At 34.6% G+C, this 19,002-nt stretch overlaps 1 protein-coding gene across 1 annotated transcript in view; it reads right to left on the bottom strand.

Moving 5' to 3' along the window:
• SGCZ (sarcoglycan zeta) overlaps positions 1-19,002 on the bottom strand; it is a 245,039-nt gene that overhangs the window by 57,690 nt on the left and 168,347 nt on the right. The window contains exon 5 of the mRNA XM_075091410.1: positions 9,873-9,995. Within this exon, the coding sequence (XP_074947511.1) occupies positions 9,873-9,995 (123 nt within the window). The remainder of the gene's footprint in view (positions 1-9,872; positions 9,996-19,002) is intronic.

The following is a 19,002-nucleotide window of genomic DNA, read 5'->3' as shown; positions in this document are numbered from 1 at the left end:
CTACAGCCAAACTATTCCAGTGTTTCACTATTCTTGCCATTAAAAAGGTCTTTGTTTTCTTTTCTTTCTTTTTTGTTGTTTTTTGTTTGTTTGTTTTAACCTGATAGAAAGCATCCCTTGTTTTTCAACAGGCTGTTTCTTAAGGCCTCAAGGCTGATATCGTATTCCCTTTTTTCCTCAAGCTAAACAGCACCATCTTCTTCTTTCTTCCCTCAGAGATCATGCTTCTAGACAACTAATCAATCTCATGGCACTGTATTCTATCCAGTTGTTTACTGAACGATGGCACACCAAAGTGGACTAAGCAGCGCTACTCCTGTTTATACATTCTAGCTTCATATTTGACTTTCTTGCATCAGATGATGACCTTCAGCTTGTGATCCAAAACCCTTCCTAGCTCTTTTTCTGAGGACTCCTGTGAATCTTACTTACGGATTTTCTGAGGTTTTAAAATTGAACTCTGGAAGACAATTTGGTTTTGTTTTGCTGCTGTCTTTCCCTGCAACTTTCAAACAGGGAATGTTCTCATTACGTGGTGGTTGCCCTCTCACAGATTTCCTTCACATTCTCAGTTCCTCCCCACTGATCAAAACTCCTTATGTTACTTTTACAACACTGTGTCATCCTTATAATCTGTAAATCTTTTGTACAGTCTGCATCTTGATCTTTTTTTTTTTCTTTTCCTAACAGATGTCTGTCTGTGTAGTTAAAAGAATGCCCTGAAACATTTCAAAATGCTATCACCGGGCCCTGAGCATTAGATGATGCTTTTTTGTTCATAAAAAGCTTCATCTGTACAATCTTTTGGGTTTGGTGGTCACCATTAACACATTGGTTCTTTGCCCTTTCATCAGTACCCATGGAGTATAAATCCATTTGCATTTTGAATCTCAGAGCAGTTATACACTCTTCAGATGCATTCATTTCTGCCTGGATATTGAGGTGTTTTGCTTCATTCTCTTTTTATGAAATTATTCTTAACACATATAATTTCTTTTTTTAATAGAACATATGTTGGATTTTGCCACTCTTCCTTCTGGAATTTACATTATGCATTCTGAATTCCTATACATTTCTATCTACACTTTAATCTTCATACTCACACATTTTATGAACCTTGTTATTGTTATACACTTTTAATTCAAAGGCCTATATACATAGATGATATTTTTCTACAACCAAAATGATGGCTTATTATGTTTGTGTCTTGGAGTGCTGAATTTAATGCTGTCAGACACTGTAAAACGTAAACTCGTCATTAGCCACAATGAGGAAAGGAATTTAAATTCACAGTGTAGGCTGAAGGCTGCAGGCCATATTTTCGTGGGTGATATAATTTTTTTTTTTTCCAGAGTTGCTTCCTGTGGGTGAAATTATTTCTAGCTTATAGGAGTCTGCTATGTATAAGCTTTGAGATGTATTGCAGAGGAGAAATTATTTGAATCTATATTTTTCACAGCTTTGACTGCATACCTGTTTTATAAACAGATCTATGGATAACAGTGAAGTCCAAGATGTTACTGGTGGAAATCTGCTAACTTCTCCTCTGAGTAAAGCTTTGTTTCAAACTGTGACTGCCACAGACCTAAACAGTACCTCTCTATGAGGATTTCTGTATTTATTCTTTCTGCTACTTTCTACCTAAATTTAGAGACACGATCTTCCCATTCATTCACATAAGTTTTGAAAGTATGATGCATGTAATGACATATTCTTGTATAATGTTACCCTGCAGTTTATGGCTCCTGAAGACATTAGCTTGTACTGAAAACTGGGTAAAAAATTTGCCTTAAGATAGGATAAAAATAAAACAGCCTCCTTGTAGTGTTTTCAGATAGGATTCAGAGAAAACAAAGCGCAATTCTGACATGTATTACATGGCTCCCAGTAAGAGACACATCTCTATATTATTTGGGAAAAGCCTGTGGTATTCCCTAAAAATGTATAACTGTTCCTCCTATTCTGAAGGCTTTACAAGTTGAAATCCAAATGATCTCATCATTTATCATCTAATGAGAATATTGTTCCAGGACAAATAAGATATTTTTGGCCTGCAGCATCATAATTATAGGGTGAGTATTTGAGGGCAAATACTCTTTTCATCGAACCTAAATCCTACAGTGCTTTGCAGCCTGACCCTTATCTCAAACAACAGAATTTTGTATCCACGCAGAAATAAATCACAAGCCAGCACTTTAAGACAAAAAACAGTAAAAGGGAATGTTGGAGCTCCTTTATGATTCACCTTTCCCTCCTGTGAGTAGCTATATCTTAAAAATAGAGATGGGTATGACTGCTGTAATTTAAATGTGCATTTTCAAAACTACTAAAGCCTGAGGGTGTGCGAGTGTCAGGATTAGCTCAGGTTTTAAGAGTTAGAATTTTACTACAAAGTCTGAACCCAATTCATACCCAGTTCCTGTATCAAAACCTTCTGAAAATTCAGTGTCCGTTTTCCAAACAAGCTGGTTTGGTTTGGTTTAAGAGTTATCTCAGCTTACTATGGGGCAATTTTCCACTGGGCTTTGACCCTTAAATAGAGCATGTGGATTTGCCTGATATTATGCAATTCAGACCCTTCAAAACTAGAACTACTTTAAATTGCTTCTCTGGGCTCTGCACAGTCCTTCAAAGGGAATGTGGAATATGATTGGGAATATGATGCAGATATTGGCAGTTTTTCCTAAAAAATATTAATTCTTACATAGGTCACAAATCTTGGTATCAAAGGTTTAACCTGAAGACCGGATTCAATCTGGAAGTTAGAACTAGCCTCTGGATCAATAGTGCCCTGTACCAGAACAGAGCAAATAGTCTCTTCACTAACTTTTGAAAGTTGCTGGTTGTGTTCTGCAAGGGAAGAGCTCAGACAAGTACAGAATCAGCTCGAAAACATAAGTCCTATTTTATAGAATTAAATAGACTACAGTCCAGAAGGAGAGGAAAGGATTAAAATCTACCTTCTCTTATAACTGATGTTATCTTGAAAAGAAAGGGAAAACAATTGTTGAACATGGAAGGAGAGGCATACAGAAAGCACGGATTATAGAAAAATTGACTCTTTTGGCAAGGGATGGTTTTTGTCTACCTAAACATCAAGAGAGTGTCATTTTGCTGGGTTTTTTCCCTTCCTTTCTCCTCCTGACTGTATACTGCCTCCTATGTCTCTGTCTATAGAACAGTCTTGTTGAGTATTTTTCATTGGAATGGCTGTAAGACAATGGACATGTTTTCCTGGGCTAGCAGAACTATTTGCACGTTTGCCTGCTTTTGGATCCATTCCCTTTCCAGAAAAACTTCTTTTATGAGAGTTTCTTTCTCTTTACATACATTTCTGAGACCAGTAATTCTGTCCCTTGGCATGTTTTTGGGCAAGTGCCAAAAGCAAAAATCTTTTTTTGCAAACAGTTATTATCCTTAGGTCAATATAGTCCTCCAACAACCTGCATAGTCACCTGCAGGCTGCTGTAAGTACACACTGCTTGTAATCTGAGCTGGCTGGATGCATTCTACCCTTAACTAGAAGATATAAATCTATTTGTGCACTGTCCTGGATAAAAATTATTTAGTTTCATGACTTTTAGCCTGCCTATAAAACTTTCACTTCATAGACAGCTTGGAGCTCACATATATATGCTTGTAAGCAGCTCTATAGTTGTACCTCAAAGTAATGCTCTGGCAGGTTGCTCTGTTGCCAAGTGGTAAGACTCCTGCAGTAATATTATCTTTCAATCAGAGCTCTCACACAGACAAGTCTGGACATTAAGTTCTTCCGTGAGATCTAAGTAAGCTTATCAGAAACGTTATTCATCTAGTACATTTTGGGGTACATGTTTACATAATAATTACTGAGGAAACACAGAAATTCTGTATATGTAATGCATTTTTGTTACTGACAGATGATGATAAAAGAATTCTGGTTCAGTCGGTGTTCAGGGTACTGAGAGTTTGGCATATCTACCTAAAAGTTTAACTTTTTACTGCAGCATCAAATACAGTAGTTCTACTGCGGTCGCAATTTGGCTGCATAAACCAGCTTAAAGTGATTAAGTGCTTCCCTTCATCTTGTGCCACTTCACTCTCCAAACTCCATCTGTTCTGAATGACAATCCACCAACTGAATGTGGCAAATCCAAGATCTTCTTTCCCATTCATACTGAAATTCCTATTCAGTCTCTGAAGGCACTAGATATACACCTACTGTAATAACAACATACATCAAATAATCATTTACTTTTCTACACTTCAGTACTTGTTATAAATATTTTATTTCTACTTTTCCAATGTAATTTGCAATTCACATATTTCCTCATATTTCTGTCATATTTCCTTTTTATAACCATAAGCCATATTTCTACTTTATCATTTCCTTTTAACTACTCTGGAAGACCTTTCTATATTTCAATTTCCTGCAGCCTCACAGTCCTACAGCATAATCTTAAAATCAAACCTGAGGTACTGATTCACTCCTCTGCATGTTAATTCTGGATATTACTAGAATATTATTAGAATATGTAGGTATCTTCTGAAGTTTCCTTGATATGTCAAGGCTCTCATCTTTCAGCTAGTGAAGTAAATGACTTTGATCAAAGCTGTACTGAACCCACTATAAGCATATACTTTAGTGTAATGGAAAAGATACTTGCAGACCTTCACAGATTTTTCCCTGGCACTGTTCTGGTGTCAAAGTAGATTTGACCTACCCATCCTGCTATTCATCTATGAAAGTTTCCATTAAAACTGAAGTATGCCATCTCCTGTCCTTCTGCGACTTCCATCTTTCTACATAACTTTGTTATTTGACAAGGAAGAAGGCTCATAGGAGGTCATAATGATCTGCAAAGTTTTTCTGCCTCTTCTCTTTGTTTCTCCTATTACTGCTATCAACCATGTGCAAGCCTTATTACAACTGCAATTCCCATGATGAGATCTATTATTATATTTGAAATATGGAAACAAAATGTTCTTCAGATAATTGTATCAGCTCACACAATACAGACATGGAGCTCCGTATATCTGAAATGTTTTATGTTTCAATAAATTATAGAAGCAGTTGGTTTCATTTTTAAGCAGATGTGGTTTAATCTGCGTATCCATTTTTTGCCTTACTTTTTTTTTAAACATGATTAATAAAAAATCCACATGTGCAAGTACAACTGGTTTAGAAGGAGGTACCTAAACCTGTAACAAATCAGGTTATGCTATTACCTTTATGGGTCTTGGAAGAAGGGTCAGAGATAAAATCATGATTAAATGAAGAACACTATAACCAAACCTGAATTAAGTATATAGAGCAGAAGAATGTGTAGGAGACAACATGAGAATTAAATTGCAGTATCTTCTCATTCCAAAATCATAGAGAGAAATACTGTTTTCAAAAAAGTAAAATGTTTGTATAATTTGGATAAAATATTGTAAGTTTAATGGGAAAAAAGTTTCTGATAATGTGCTTCTAGCCTTAACTGAGCAAACCACCTTAAAGGTCAGGGGAGAAAAAACAGTTACATTGTCCAAAAAAGTAGGTGTTTTGCTTAGAATATAACTAGACGACATCCACTTTGCTTAGTACTTCTTATACAGGTGTCAACTACAGGTTTGATTTAAGAAAAAAGAGGAAGACAAACTGTACTAAGAGAAACATACAGTAAAAGATTTTATAGAAAGAATTACAACCTTCTTTCACAGTAGTGTCTCAGAAAGATATCTATTGAGCTAGGTTTCTTAATGTGTTTTCTCAGAAGTGCTCTGGCAGCAAAGACCTGAGTCACGATATATGCTTGTACTCTCACCGATGAGTGTGACCAATACAGTGTTACCAAGTTCTGCTACAAGAATATCCTAGAGAGATTGTATTGCAATTAAAGGAAAAATGAAATAAAAGGAAAGGGAGGAAAACTTTGTAAACTGAAGTAAAAGCCAAACAGATAGTCTTGCTCTGTAACTGCAGAGGGAGTGAAGACTCCACAATGCTGTAGATGCTGTCCATTCATTGGGACAGGGTGAATATAAAGGACAGAGAAAGGTTTAACCATGTGCAGAAAGGAACCTGTGAGCCCACCAGAAACTTATCTCCTTATTCCTGCTTGTTTCCCAGCTCTTTGGCAGTATGTTTTCTTCATCATGCCTTTCTCTTCCTTCCCTACAAAGCTTTATGATACATGTTAGACTTGGCAGTAGGAGGCATCCCTGCGCAAAGGGGCAATACTCAGTTGCGATTCTAACAGCTCTGTCTAACAAAGCAAAGGTTGAATCTTTTTTCTTCTTTCTTTGAATGATAAAGTAGAAAAGAGCTAACACAGTTAAAAGAAAAAGCAAAATTAATGCGGGAAGGAAGAATAAGAATTCTAAATTAAACCAGCCAACTGCCTAATTTTAAAGTGAGAGACTCGTAATAGGGAAATACATAGCTGCAATATCTCTAAAACAAGAAGTACTACTTCTGACCCCATATTTTTCTTATCTGGGAAATACCTTGATGTCTGGATTACTAGCCTGTTTCTACTATACCTTTCTCCCTGGAATAGGCTGCCTATATAAAAAGTTAGAAGTAAAATGCTACAAAAATAATCAATGAGAAGTTGGAATTTCTTCTACTGCTTTATGATAGATTGCTTTTTAAAACCGTGCATTACAAAAACATTATTTGAATTGAGAAAAAATCATATAAAATAAATCCCACATTGCCACAGTAGTTTATAAACGCCCATGAAATGGGGATACTTTAGAAAATTAATTACCAAAATGCATCATTTATTGGACCCTTTCACAGTGAAGTGTTTCCAAAGAGACTCTATTCACAGCTAAGCAAGAAAATAAAATCAGGTTTTCATTGTAGTACCACACTTAAATAACTACATGTGAGAGTCTAATCTCCAAATAAGCACGGCTTATTTTTGCTTTTTTAAAATAATTTTTTGCTTTTCTCTGTTGACCCATAACTCCTTTCCTATATTCACCCCAAGGCACCAGGATTATCAAAACACACGTTTGACAAAAATACACTAAAAAAAAATTCTGGTTGATATTTGACATTATGATGCCTTGCCAGGTTTCATCAGTCATATCCTGTCATTCAGAGTAATGCAGTCTGATAGATGCAACTCACGGGGACTCATCACCTTTCATGTGTTTGCTGAAGAATTTAAAGGTATCACACAACCTTTGGACAGAATTCAAAGAGCTACTATATGAAAGTATATGAAAGAAAGATTTTATTATTTTTCCATTAAGATATAATTTTTATTTTTTTTTTACCCGTTGGGAAATATTTTTTTTAAATGCTTTTCTTGAGATTGCATGGATCATACAACTTAAATAATTTCAGCTTTGGCTTGAAGTCAACAGTAAAGCATAGAGGTCTCATTATAGCTTTATTATTTGGCTGCAGATTAGAATTTATGCTGCAAAAAGCTTTTTATGGACACAGAAATTAGGATATGAGGTTATTTTGTCTAAGCCTTTCAGAAATGCTCATTCGTTTAGAAATCTAATACTCTTCCCTTCCTTCTGTGGGGTAATATTTTTCTTCTCTAACAAGATGATGAAAGGGTGAACCTAAAGTGGGCCTTAGAGATTTAAAGCATAAAATTTTGAATCTAGCCTTTTATAGCCCCATTATAAGATAGCTTACTAATGAAATTCGATTTCAAGACAAGACGACTCTCTAGATATTAGGAAGAAAGATCTCAACTTCATTAAATTACTTTTGAATAAACACAAAAGAAGACAATAATTTTCAAGCGATTTTTAAAAGCAAATTACTCTTTCAAATTACAATTACAAAACACCTTAGGCATGTTTTTCTAAAGAAACTGCCCAAAATATTGGACATTAGGCCATTTAATGCAACATTATTTGTGTTTAACTGAGAGCACTCAGAACCTGATAAATCCTCCAATATGCATATTTCCTTTGTGATATTTAAACGCTAAGTCTGTCTTTTTGTGTGTGTGTGCAAATAATGAAAGTAAATGTTTTTATTATTTAAACCTTAAAATAATTTTTTCAAATTCAATCCTAACTCTTGCTTATTTTTCATTTTAGCCACAGAAGGAAAATCAATTACTTGTACAAACAGCTCTAGTAGTGAGATTCTCTGGTAGGACTCAACAGCTATGCAGTAATCCCTGAAACTCAGATGACTATATCAAAGCAGCATGAACTTAGGTTTTACTAGCCTTTACCTTTTTCTTTTTTTTTTTTTTTTTAATTTGGGTAGAAGGCTTTTATACAAATACACATATGGTCAGGTGTACTTCAAAAATTATGGAGAAAATCCTGTTCTTTGCACAAGGAACAATCTTACATCCCATGCTAAGCATCATCGAATAAATTTTCACCAGTTTTTCTGCTTTCTATGCCACTGATATCAACAAGTGCTGTGGGAACTCAAGCCGCTTCGACGTTAAAGACAGTTAAGCACTGCTTTGCTTTTGAAGCCTGATTACAAAAATATACCATGACATGTACAACTTATGTTTACATTTCTTAACAGCACGAAATCTAATCCTCAATGCTGTTTGTAAGATGTTTTATTAACTTATGATAAATGCTTTGAAATCCCCTGTGTCAATCGTATGTTTAAGATAAACTTTCTCATGTTATTCCAGTTATTGCCTTAGGTTTTACTACGGTAAAATTCACAACTATCAACTGTGAAAAAAAATCTGCTGAATCAGCAAAACACTGATGTCTCCCTCTCCTAACCCCAAATTTTGTAAATGGACACAATTTAGTGTATTATATTGGATTCTGCAACATCACTAAATTGGCTGCTTGTAAAAGCCTTTTCTTTTGGTTTAGCAGTATTAAAACAGATTGCTTGGCTAGAGAAGATAGATACAGATCACTTAGGAATGAAAGAAGAAGAAAAATTATCCCACATATACTAGTAAAAATCTTGAGAGAGTTCAGTCATTGCTTGACTCTGGACTTCCTGGATCTATTTTAATGCTATATCTGGCAATACACAGAAGTAGAACTACCTAATATATTTTTAAAAAGGCTAAAAGTTGCTAGTAATATATTTCTTAGTTTTACAGACCAGAAAGGGATATCTTATCATAATCATCATAAAACAGAACCATCTTATACTTCCTACACAATTAAACTTTCAAACTAGCAGCTGGATTTCAAACTCTGTAAAGCAGGCATCCCCAAAGCCTAAAGCTAAACACCCCTGACTGGTGAAGCAATTAAAGTTTTGTATCTTATTCTAGATTATGAGTGGATAGCTCAAGTCCAGCCTAAGTTCAGGTAAGAATTTACTAAGCAGTCAAAGCTAAAGCATTTACCCAAAACAAATTTATGTAACCAATTTTTTTTTAATAAGCTAACACATTTCTAATATCAAATGAGTTACTGATACATATATATATAGGTAAAGATGGCAGTAAAATACCAATGGGAATCATTTTTCTTATTTTATTGACCAAACGTTCAAGTGAAGACAAGGTTTCTACTTAACTGCACTTCAGCTGAGCCTCCTAAAGTAAAGCAGAGTACCTATTCTTAGTTCATATGGAAGTTAGACTTGACACTTTTTATACAGAAAAAAACAAAGGTCATAGTATGTAACAATAGTTTTTGTCATTGTGAAGGGGCATTAACTACACAAATTGCATGGGTACCTGAAAACAATGCCTAAAGGTAACATATAAAAGCCAAAACACTGTGGTAAGGGTGATTTGTACTATAGATGGACCTGCAGAGTTTAAATTCAAAACTGCCTTTAGAGAAACTGATTTTTAGGTTATGCAATATCTTTTGGTTGGTCAAGGAATCACTGATGATGAGAAGACTTTTTCTGGGTGAAAATTAAAAAAAAACATAAAACAGTTTACACCCATTTAGAAACCTTACTATTACCATACCTGTTACTTTCAGTCTGTCAGCTCCAATGACAATCTCATCTTCGTCTGCAGAAAACAATACTTTTCCACCTTCACTTGCCCTCACTTCAAATCTCTTACACTGGGCCTCCACAGCATCAGCTCCTGAAATCAAGGAAGTGAATGTTTCATCTAAGATATATTGTAAGAATAAAAGGAATCATCAACGTACATGGAATATCCAAAGCATATCAAATACATTAGGCTTTTATAAAATACCTGGCTTTATGTAAGCTTGGTAGGTAATTTGTAACATAAAGTATTGTTAAATTAATTTAAAGAGTAACTATTTCACTAATGTATATCAGGATAGAGATTAAAGTAACTATGAAAAACATCTATTCCAGTGTCAAGTTTGGAAGTCAACACAAGAATGTAGAATATACTTAAACTCTGAGATGTTGAAATGCCAATTCAGACAGATCTTTCTGGGGTTTGCTCACCTTAAATTGTGGTTTCTTACCAATGGAAAAAAAGATAACATATGAGACCAACAAATCAACACAGCATAAAAGAGTATTTTTCATTCAGATCTACTGCAAACTTGAACAGTGGAATAACAACAACAAAAAAACAGCAAAACAAACAAAAAAAGATGAACAATTTATCTTATATTCTATGAAAGAAAACTCTTATATGTCTCAAAGCTCCAAAATCCTAAAATAGTTCTGAAATCAGCCCAACCTATGGAATTGCATCTAACAGCACAATAAAAACAGCACACCAAAACCCTGTTAAATTTATTATGCTTTTCAATTTACAAGTCTTATCCTTATTCTTCAATGTCTTGTCTGCTAAATTGCTTCAGACAATCTTTATTTTATTTTAATTTTATTTTATTAATAAGTGAAAGCAAAACTTTAGTTTTGAAAATGGTGTTAAAAAGCAATGAACTGCATGTAGCACAACCAGCTATAAGGCAAATACCAAGATTTCAGGGAATAATTATTTGACAATTTTCTCATTGATCCCTAATTAGATTTCTATTGTACATCTGGAATGACCCATCAATGTATATGCATAAAAATTTTGGGGAAGGCATTGTGGACAAAGAAATCCATGTATGTCATTTCAGTTTATCAATCTGGTTTATAGGTTTGTAAAAAACACCTGCTTCCATAATGTGGAAGTTTTCAGTTTAATATGCAAATGCACATTATCAAATTATATAATAAGAAATATAAGAGCTGTGATAACTAATTTTGGATGGGGAATTGCCATAGCAGCCATTGCTTTGCAGAATCAGGTATGAAATTAACTCCTCTTACATTCAAACGAACTTATATTTGTACTGTGAAAAATTTCTAGTTATTTTTAATTCATAAATGTAAAAAGAAAATGAAAAGAAATTACAAAAATGCTTGTGATACCCCATTTTCTTGAAGCTAGACATGTTTATTCTGTTGTAAAAGTGTAAAATGCTATTTTCTCCTTTCTGTACAACTGACTTTTATTTTAAATGTGATAAGCAGATGGTTGGCTTTGTTTCAAAAAATACTACATTTTTGTAAAGAGACAGGGACAGATTTCAGATAATGTAATGTTAGCTATGGGAAAAATGCTACATCTCACAAACATTCCAGGAAGCTTACTAATAAAGGTAAAACAAAGTCTAATCATCCATCAGAATAAATGTAATCACAATATATATTCACACATAGCTGTTTTACCGCATTCATCCATTACTCTTAAATACTTTCCAAAGGACAGTGGTGGTGTCCCTGATAGTTTTACCCTCAGGCACATCTGAATTATTTGTTTAAAATGTTAGCATTTAGCTAGTGATGCATGTTAGCAATACAGTTGGGAAGGATACTCTGTTCTTTTGTACTGTCAAAGGTATATATTTTTTAAAAGCTGTTAAACATGTATTTATATATTTATTTGTTATATGACTGCTTATTTTATAAAACCCAGTGAGATCTAGGCTTTATGAGGCCTCTGGTGAGTTCAACAGACTGTTGTGTATCTGTCCAGTGGCAGAAACACAAGAGGAAATTAGAAGGTCAATTTATCAATTTTTTAAATTTTAATTCTTAGTTTGCAAATATGTTAAGCTTATATGTTGTTTTGAAAAAAAAATCCATAGCAAAATTGCAAAATAAATCATACTGTTGTTGACTATATCCAGTTACTCTACATGAACTTGACATGACCACAAAACTCAGATTACTGTAAGAACTGTAGCAAATCAGATGATATTACATTTAACTGAGTTGGAAAAGGCAGAAAACATAATAAATTACATACTGGTTTAAAATACTTGCAGAAATTATAGATGACCTTTTATAGATGACTTCTGAAGGTTATATGATCCACTGATAATTTACATGCAGCCATAATTCAGTGCTCAAAATGACATATGATAGTCATGAGCAAACACTGTTCACAACAGTAAAACCAAGGTGTAATCCACTGCACAAAAATGTTTATTCTAGAATGCTTCTCATAGTTCAGAATGGGAAGAGGCTAAAAAGATCAATGCTTTCTTGTTGAATATAAGTGCTTCCAGAAACCTTGTGGTTTGAAGGAAGATGTCCGAGATAACATCAAAGTTGTTGATAAAATTATTAATGACAAGGTAAGTGGTAGCTTTATATTGGAAATAAGAATGTACGCTGCCATTTAGCCATTTCATTATAATTGGAAGAACAACTGTGCCCTCTCTGTGTACATCGATATTTTGCCACTGTGTTCTCTGGAGGGGGAAAAACCAGGCCTGTTACTAAGTTGTTTAGGTTGCCCTAATAAAATCATACACTGAAAGGTTCAAAATCAAATAGCCTTACTATAGTAAACAGAGAAACTGTTTGCATTTTACATAAGCCTTTTATAATGTCTAGCTTTTACTCATTGATATATACTTTCTTACTGCTCTATTGAAATTTGTTTCAGAACTGAAAAAAATTTCTGATGCTATCAATATATTCCATTTTGATATACTTTTGGAATAGTGTTTACTTTTGGTTTGGAAACGTTTGTTCTTCATTTTGAAATATTTAAAAGGCATACAATTAAAAGGCATTGATTTAATGCAAAATTTATGAAAGCTATATTAAAATTGACCTAAAATATATTCCTTTGAGGAAAAATTGGAAGCAATTATTTTTTCTGGTTTAGTTATAAGTATGATTTCAAAAACTTGAAAGCTCTCCTGGAATTGTATATTTATTTTTCTGCTCAAGTTCTTGTATTCAATCATTTGGTAAATTGACCTACCTTAGAATAGAATGTATTACACTTCACAAGGGCTGCATTTTGAATCATTATTGGAAAACATAGGTAAGAAATCTGTTGTAGAAATAAATGTCAGTTAAGAAATATGAAGTCTATTTTAAAATTATAAGCTCATGGTTTCAGGCTGCTTAATAACTACCATAATGCTCTATGTGAAATTCTTGCATACCAGAACATACAGTCAAATATAACACTTGATAAACTATCACAATAACCAAGATCACACATTTTAAAGTCTTTGAACGCTGCTATTCCTCCATTTTGCAGAAGGAGAAGACACTGCACAAGACGTAAGTATACCATCAGTTCCTAAAATGCAGACAGTTCCTACTAGGAAGCGTATTCATGGTGCTCAGTATCTGGTCCCCCGTATGTGCCAGACAGGTCTGGCATCACCTGGACTCGAGCGCCTGCTGGGCACCCTGCCTGAGTGTCTGCATTTCCTTTGGAGGGAAACTGCAGCAAAGGGAGGAGGAAGAGCTCTTGTATCTCACTTCAACAGCCAGAGAGCATACTTCAGTCAAATTTTTGGGAAACAATCTGAGGACAAAAAACTGAAAATCCCTCCTAAAACATCTAGATAAAGGTCAGTCAGGATATTTGTGCTGTAACAGGTAATAAACCCAGGTAGACTGAGTACATTCTGCTTTACATGAAGCATTGTCTGGTGAGCTGTGTAAAACTGCCATACTCATTTATGGAGACAGGTAACGGGAACGTAACAAAGGGGATAAACTTTTTAGTAGGGCTTGTTGTGACAGGGCAAGTGGCAACAGTTTTAAACTAAAAGAGGGTAGATTTAGACTAGGTGTAAGAAAATAAGTTTTTACAATGAAGGTGGTGAGACACTGGAACAGGTTGCCCAGAGAGGCTGTGGAGGCCCCATCCCTGGAAATATTCAAGGCCAGGTAGGACTGGGCTCTGAGCAACCTGATCTAGTTGAAGATGTCCCTGCTTGCTGCAGGGGGGTTGGACTAGATGACCTTTGAAGGTCTCTTCCAACCCCAACAATTCTATGATGCTATGGAAAACAAAACACTCTACTCAACTGATCAGAAACAAAACCCACAATACAATGAGTATTGACGTGGCCCAGGAGACTTGCTTTTTAACAGTGACAGGCTGCAGAATAAGGAGTCTGCCACAGTGTGCTGCCTGACTGACAATAGTAGCAGCATCCTGCAGAGACAGGAAAACAGAGCTGAAAAAGGATGGAAGATTGGAACTGTACTTGTCCTGCAAACATAGTTAAAGGTCAGAAGACCAAAGGATAATCATAAATAACTTAATACATAATAGTATAATATATAAAACATACAAAGAATAAAATACATAAAATAATAGTTTCATCCTTAAGAGCTGTTGATTGCTTAGATACCTAAAAGTAAGTGGCATGATAAGTAATGTGATGCTGTTAATTTACACACATGAAAGTGATAAGTTCTGTAAAAAAACAGGACTAAACAGAAAACAGGAGAGAAATCAAAAGAAAAAAGACCTGCCACATTCTTACTCATTATAGATCACTGCAAGTGACAGCCCATGTTTCAACAACTGCCTTTTAAAACTTGCCAAGTGTTTAGGACAACATAGCTTTTCACAAAGAATGACTTACAGAACAATGATCTGGGGCTTCTACAAAGAAATGCATATATTTTAGATAATCAGCAGTTGTCCTTCAGCATCACACATCCCATTGCATAATAGTACACTTAGAATTCATCTAGTTCAAAATATCATTACAGGATATAAGTCTACTTTTTTGAGCTAAAAGGAATTAGTTTTTATTTTATGTTGTGCACAAGAGTTAACAGTGCATCACTTAGTATTACTCACTTTTTCCTGAAACAGTGGTTAGCGTACTCAAGCCACTTGAGAGATTACTAACAGAACATAATACATGTTAAGTTTCTCTCTTTGACGTAGAACCAGTTGTGAATGTTACAAAAATGGTTTTGAAAAGTTAAACTGCCCACAGAGTAATCAATGCTATCAAAATGGAATTCTGTTTCATTACATTTTCATTTCCCAGTTGAAATAAGAGTAAGCAGTTGCATGTGCAATGTATTAGCATATTATCCTCTTAGCCGTAATACAAATTGCTGTGTTCCAAAAACACTCTACAAACATACACATCTCAAAATGTCTGAAACTTTATCAGTACTACTGACAAAAATGATGAAACACCTCTCAGAATATTGTGCATGAACTAAGCAAATATTTTGAAATTTTTAGTTCAAACTTGTAGAGCAATCACACTATCCCTATGCTTATTTCAGCAAATCATATCTGCTTGAATAATGCATACTTCAGTCCAGAGAAACATGCAAGAAAATCTATCTTCCAAACACTGTTTGGAAGGGTAACTTCTACCAAACACATGTCTATCTGAAAAGCTTTCTAGCTGTGCTACTTTGCATTATAACTACTTCACACTAGAGACACAGTCAGCTTCTTAATAGCTTTAATCAGGGTCAAGGGATGTCCACGGCAAACTCTCTTGTCACCTTGTGTCCAGGAAAATTATTTACTTGTAAAATCAGGTGTATAATACTGAATTAAATTATTAAATTTCTGTGAAATTCCATTCATTTATAGTATGTAGATGAAAAATGAACATTTCATATTCATCCATACATCATATATAATGCTGGTTTCTAACACATGCTTGTTGCACAGCAGTTGCATAATCAAAACTATCATTAAACCAGCTCGTTAAAAATGGTACAAAGCATAAAATTATTCATTTTAGCTATAGGGAAGATGTGTTAAATGAAAACGTTGAGCAGTACACACAATATGGGTACAGAAAATTATAGTACTCTCACCCAGATTAACACTAATAGAGATTAAATTTCAAGACAAGAACTATGTCTTTTTTGAATTTGTACAGTGCCTAGCTTGACTTACTTTAATAAGTAATACCATAATAATAATAACTGTGAAGGATGCATGCGTTTAACATTTTGCTTTTTAAAGTCAGTGGTATCTTGTACTAATTTATTATTATTCAGGAAAACAAATTATAACCACTACTTGGAATTATAATAAATACTACCAAGAACTCACCAGTCTTCCAAGGTTTAGATATGATTATAAAGATACAATTTTAAAGATGGAAGGGTAAACACTCCATTTACCAAATATGATTTAATGGTGATCATGTAAAAATCTTGATTTGTATAATACCATAATCACATGATAGAGGTGTAAACTGTTGGTGGATGTTATCAAGAGATGAGATCAAATTTTCTGTATGTAATAAGTGTGCACAGGTAGTTTGGGTGGGGCTTTTTATTGCTGTGGAAATTGCTGCATATAGTGTTTTTTTTTCACTGTTAGGAGAACATGTACAGTCATTACAGCTCGCTGGCCGGTTTGGATTTCCCCTACCAGCAGACTGAACCTCTTCTCAGCTAATAGTGTGGTTATGCATAGTTTGCTTTATAACGCACTGTATCACATTTTTTGCTGTGGGAAAGGATAATCAGGTTTGAGGTCTTTTTTTCTTATTTTCCACAAAATTCATCTCCCTTCCAATTTTCCTTAGAATTCTATAATCATGGTAATAATGCTTGTATGATACTTGTGAACATAAGAAGTGATGTAGAAAGTCATTACTGTGGAGTCAAGATAGACAATCTAAAACTCATAATTTCCCTAAGTGCAACAGTTTCCACGCAAATGCTACTTTAGACTTAGCTTTTCGATTTTTAAGAATATCTAATACTGCTCATTTGGCACACAAAATATGTCTGGGACTTTAACCCTATATATTAAGATCATACGTTTTACTTCTTGTCAGTAAAGCGCTCCACTCCCACTCCTGTGAACAGCAATGAAAGTAACACAAACATTAAAATCAGAGTGAAGCTAACATTTGCTTTGCTTGGTCTTTTGGTCTGTTTCCAGCCTTCTACAATGCATTTCCATTCATTCTCAACTTAATGAAACATAAGCTGAAATGGAGATGCATGAGGAATACTAACTATCAACAATACTAAACACACAAGAATTTTTTCCATTCTGGTGAGAGATGTTTTGTGTGCTTGTATCAGGTGTAGATGAACACTAGCAATTGTGTCTCATTTGTAAATCACCTTCAGTGTCCACCTGGCAGACAACAAATTCAGACAAAGAAATAGATAAGAAATCAACCACTTTAAATTAAATACACAGGGCCTAAAATTCAAAGGGAATTACCATGAATTTCTAACCTTTGTAAATGCAAAACGTATTGAAATTCAATGTACATCTGATTCTTCAATGAATAATGGGTTATTTAAACATTTATTAAACACTGGGTATTTTGGGATGACAAAGAAAGTTATTCTTATGAGAATGTTCTGAGATTGGAGATAAAAGAGATAAAGCATTTTTAATAAAGATTCAACCCCCAGTCGGGTCTAAAATCAATATTTGTGTAATATACACCTAGATAAAATTTTGTTAATATTCATAGGAATGTTAGATATTATATTATTTTGGCCACCAGAGGTCTTAGAAGTTTTTCAGTGAATGTAAATGCAATAATGCAAATGAAGGACTCAGGCTGCATAGAAGTATTGAGGAATTTGAATAAAGAGAGCTTTCAGCTGAAAGCAAGATATCTACACAAGCAAACATTCACAGCAATCAGAAGATATTCTGTGTTCTGTTTGCTGAGGAAGGGAAGGGACCATCTTCATTACATCAAAAAAAGGTGAAAGTAGCAGCTGGGTCTGTCTGTTGATGGTACTGTTATGGAGATGTCATAAAGCTACTACTTTTAGGAGAGGCTGAACTTCGAGCTTTCCTGGTCTGAATGATTACCTACTCAGACAAGGGAAACGAGCAAGTACTAGGCCAGAAGCAGCAATGCACATATTTGTCACCTTTTTTAGCATCAAACTACAGTGAATAATACCAGCTGTCAACATAAATTATTAGCATAGGCAGAAGCCACACATTTATATAAAAGAAATACATACGAACAAAGAAACTTAAGTAGAACCATCTGAATCACACAACATGTATGGTGGTACCATGGCTTTTCCTTCTCTATGATTTACAGACCCACTGGTATTCATAGATGATTACTGATATTATGGGTTTAGGACCTGGTCAAATGGAAGCTCCCAGGAAAATTCTGCCATCCTGGGCAGATTTTACTTCTAGGAACTTAATGAAAAGATGTATCTAAAATAATGCCTGTCACCTTTGCAATAGGCAAAATACATGCTTCCCTCAGTCTGCCTTCCCAGTGCATCCGGATGGTGGAAACCCAGGTATGAAAATATATATTTGAAAGTTGTATAAAAGTTTCAGCAGACAGCAGTCTCCATGTTACTTCTATCGAGGCCACAACTACACAAGACAAACCTGTGCTTTTCTTTCTACTACCTCTATCATATGGTATTTGCTGCTAGAGACTTTCAGAAATTGCATGGCTAAACAGACCTTTGGTCTGTTCCCATAAAACTGTCTATAGGTTTAATGAGCTATGAACAATACACATGGATGGCTGAAAATAAAACGCGCTTCTTGATGTTTGCTTGAGATTTAACACATTTATTTTGCTTCTGTAATTGTGTTTTGCATTGTCTGCTCCTGTCACTCAGCTGACAGGTTGTAACTTTAGCTGTAGTAACTTAATCACTTATATGGGTCCTCAGATAAGAAAGCTGAGCAAGCTAGAGGAAGATATGCCAGGCACCCAATTGTGTGTGTAAGACTTCAGACTGCATGTTTTTCTCTTTTTATAATCTCATTAAGTTTAATTTATCGAAAATGTGAGCTAGGTAGTTGAACTGAGTCTTGTGGCAAGTACAATGAGTTTTCTACCTGACTGATTTTCCTCATAATACAATAAACATATTATAAACATATAGAAAGA

Source organism: Phalacrocorax aristotelis, chromosome 4 (genome assembly GCF_949628215.1).
Source record: "Phalacrocorax aristotelis chromosome 4, bGulAri2.1, whole genome shotgun sequence".
NCBI lineage: Eukaryota > Metazoa > Chordata > Aves > Suliformes > Phalacrocoracidae > Phalacrocorax > Phalacrocorax aristotelis.
Note: the sequence above shows the minus strand (reverse complement) of the source record. Positions and strands in the feature narration are given on the sequence as shown.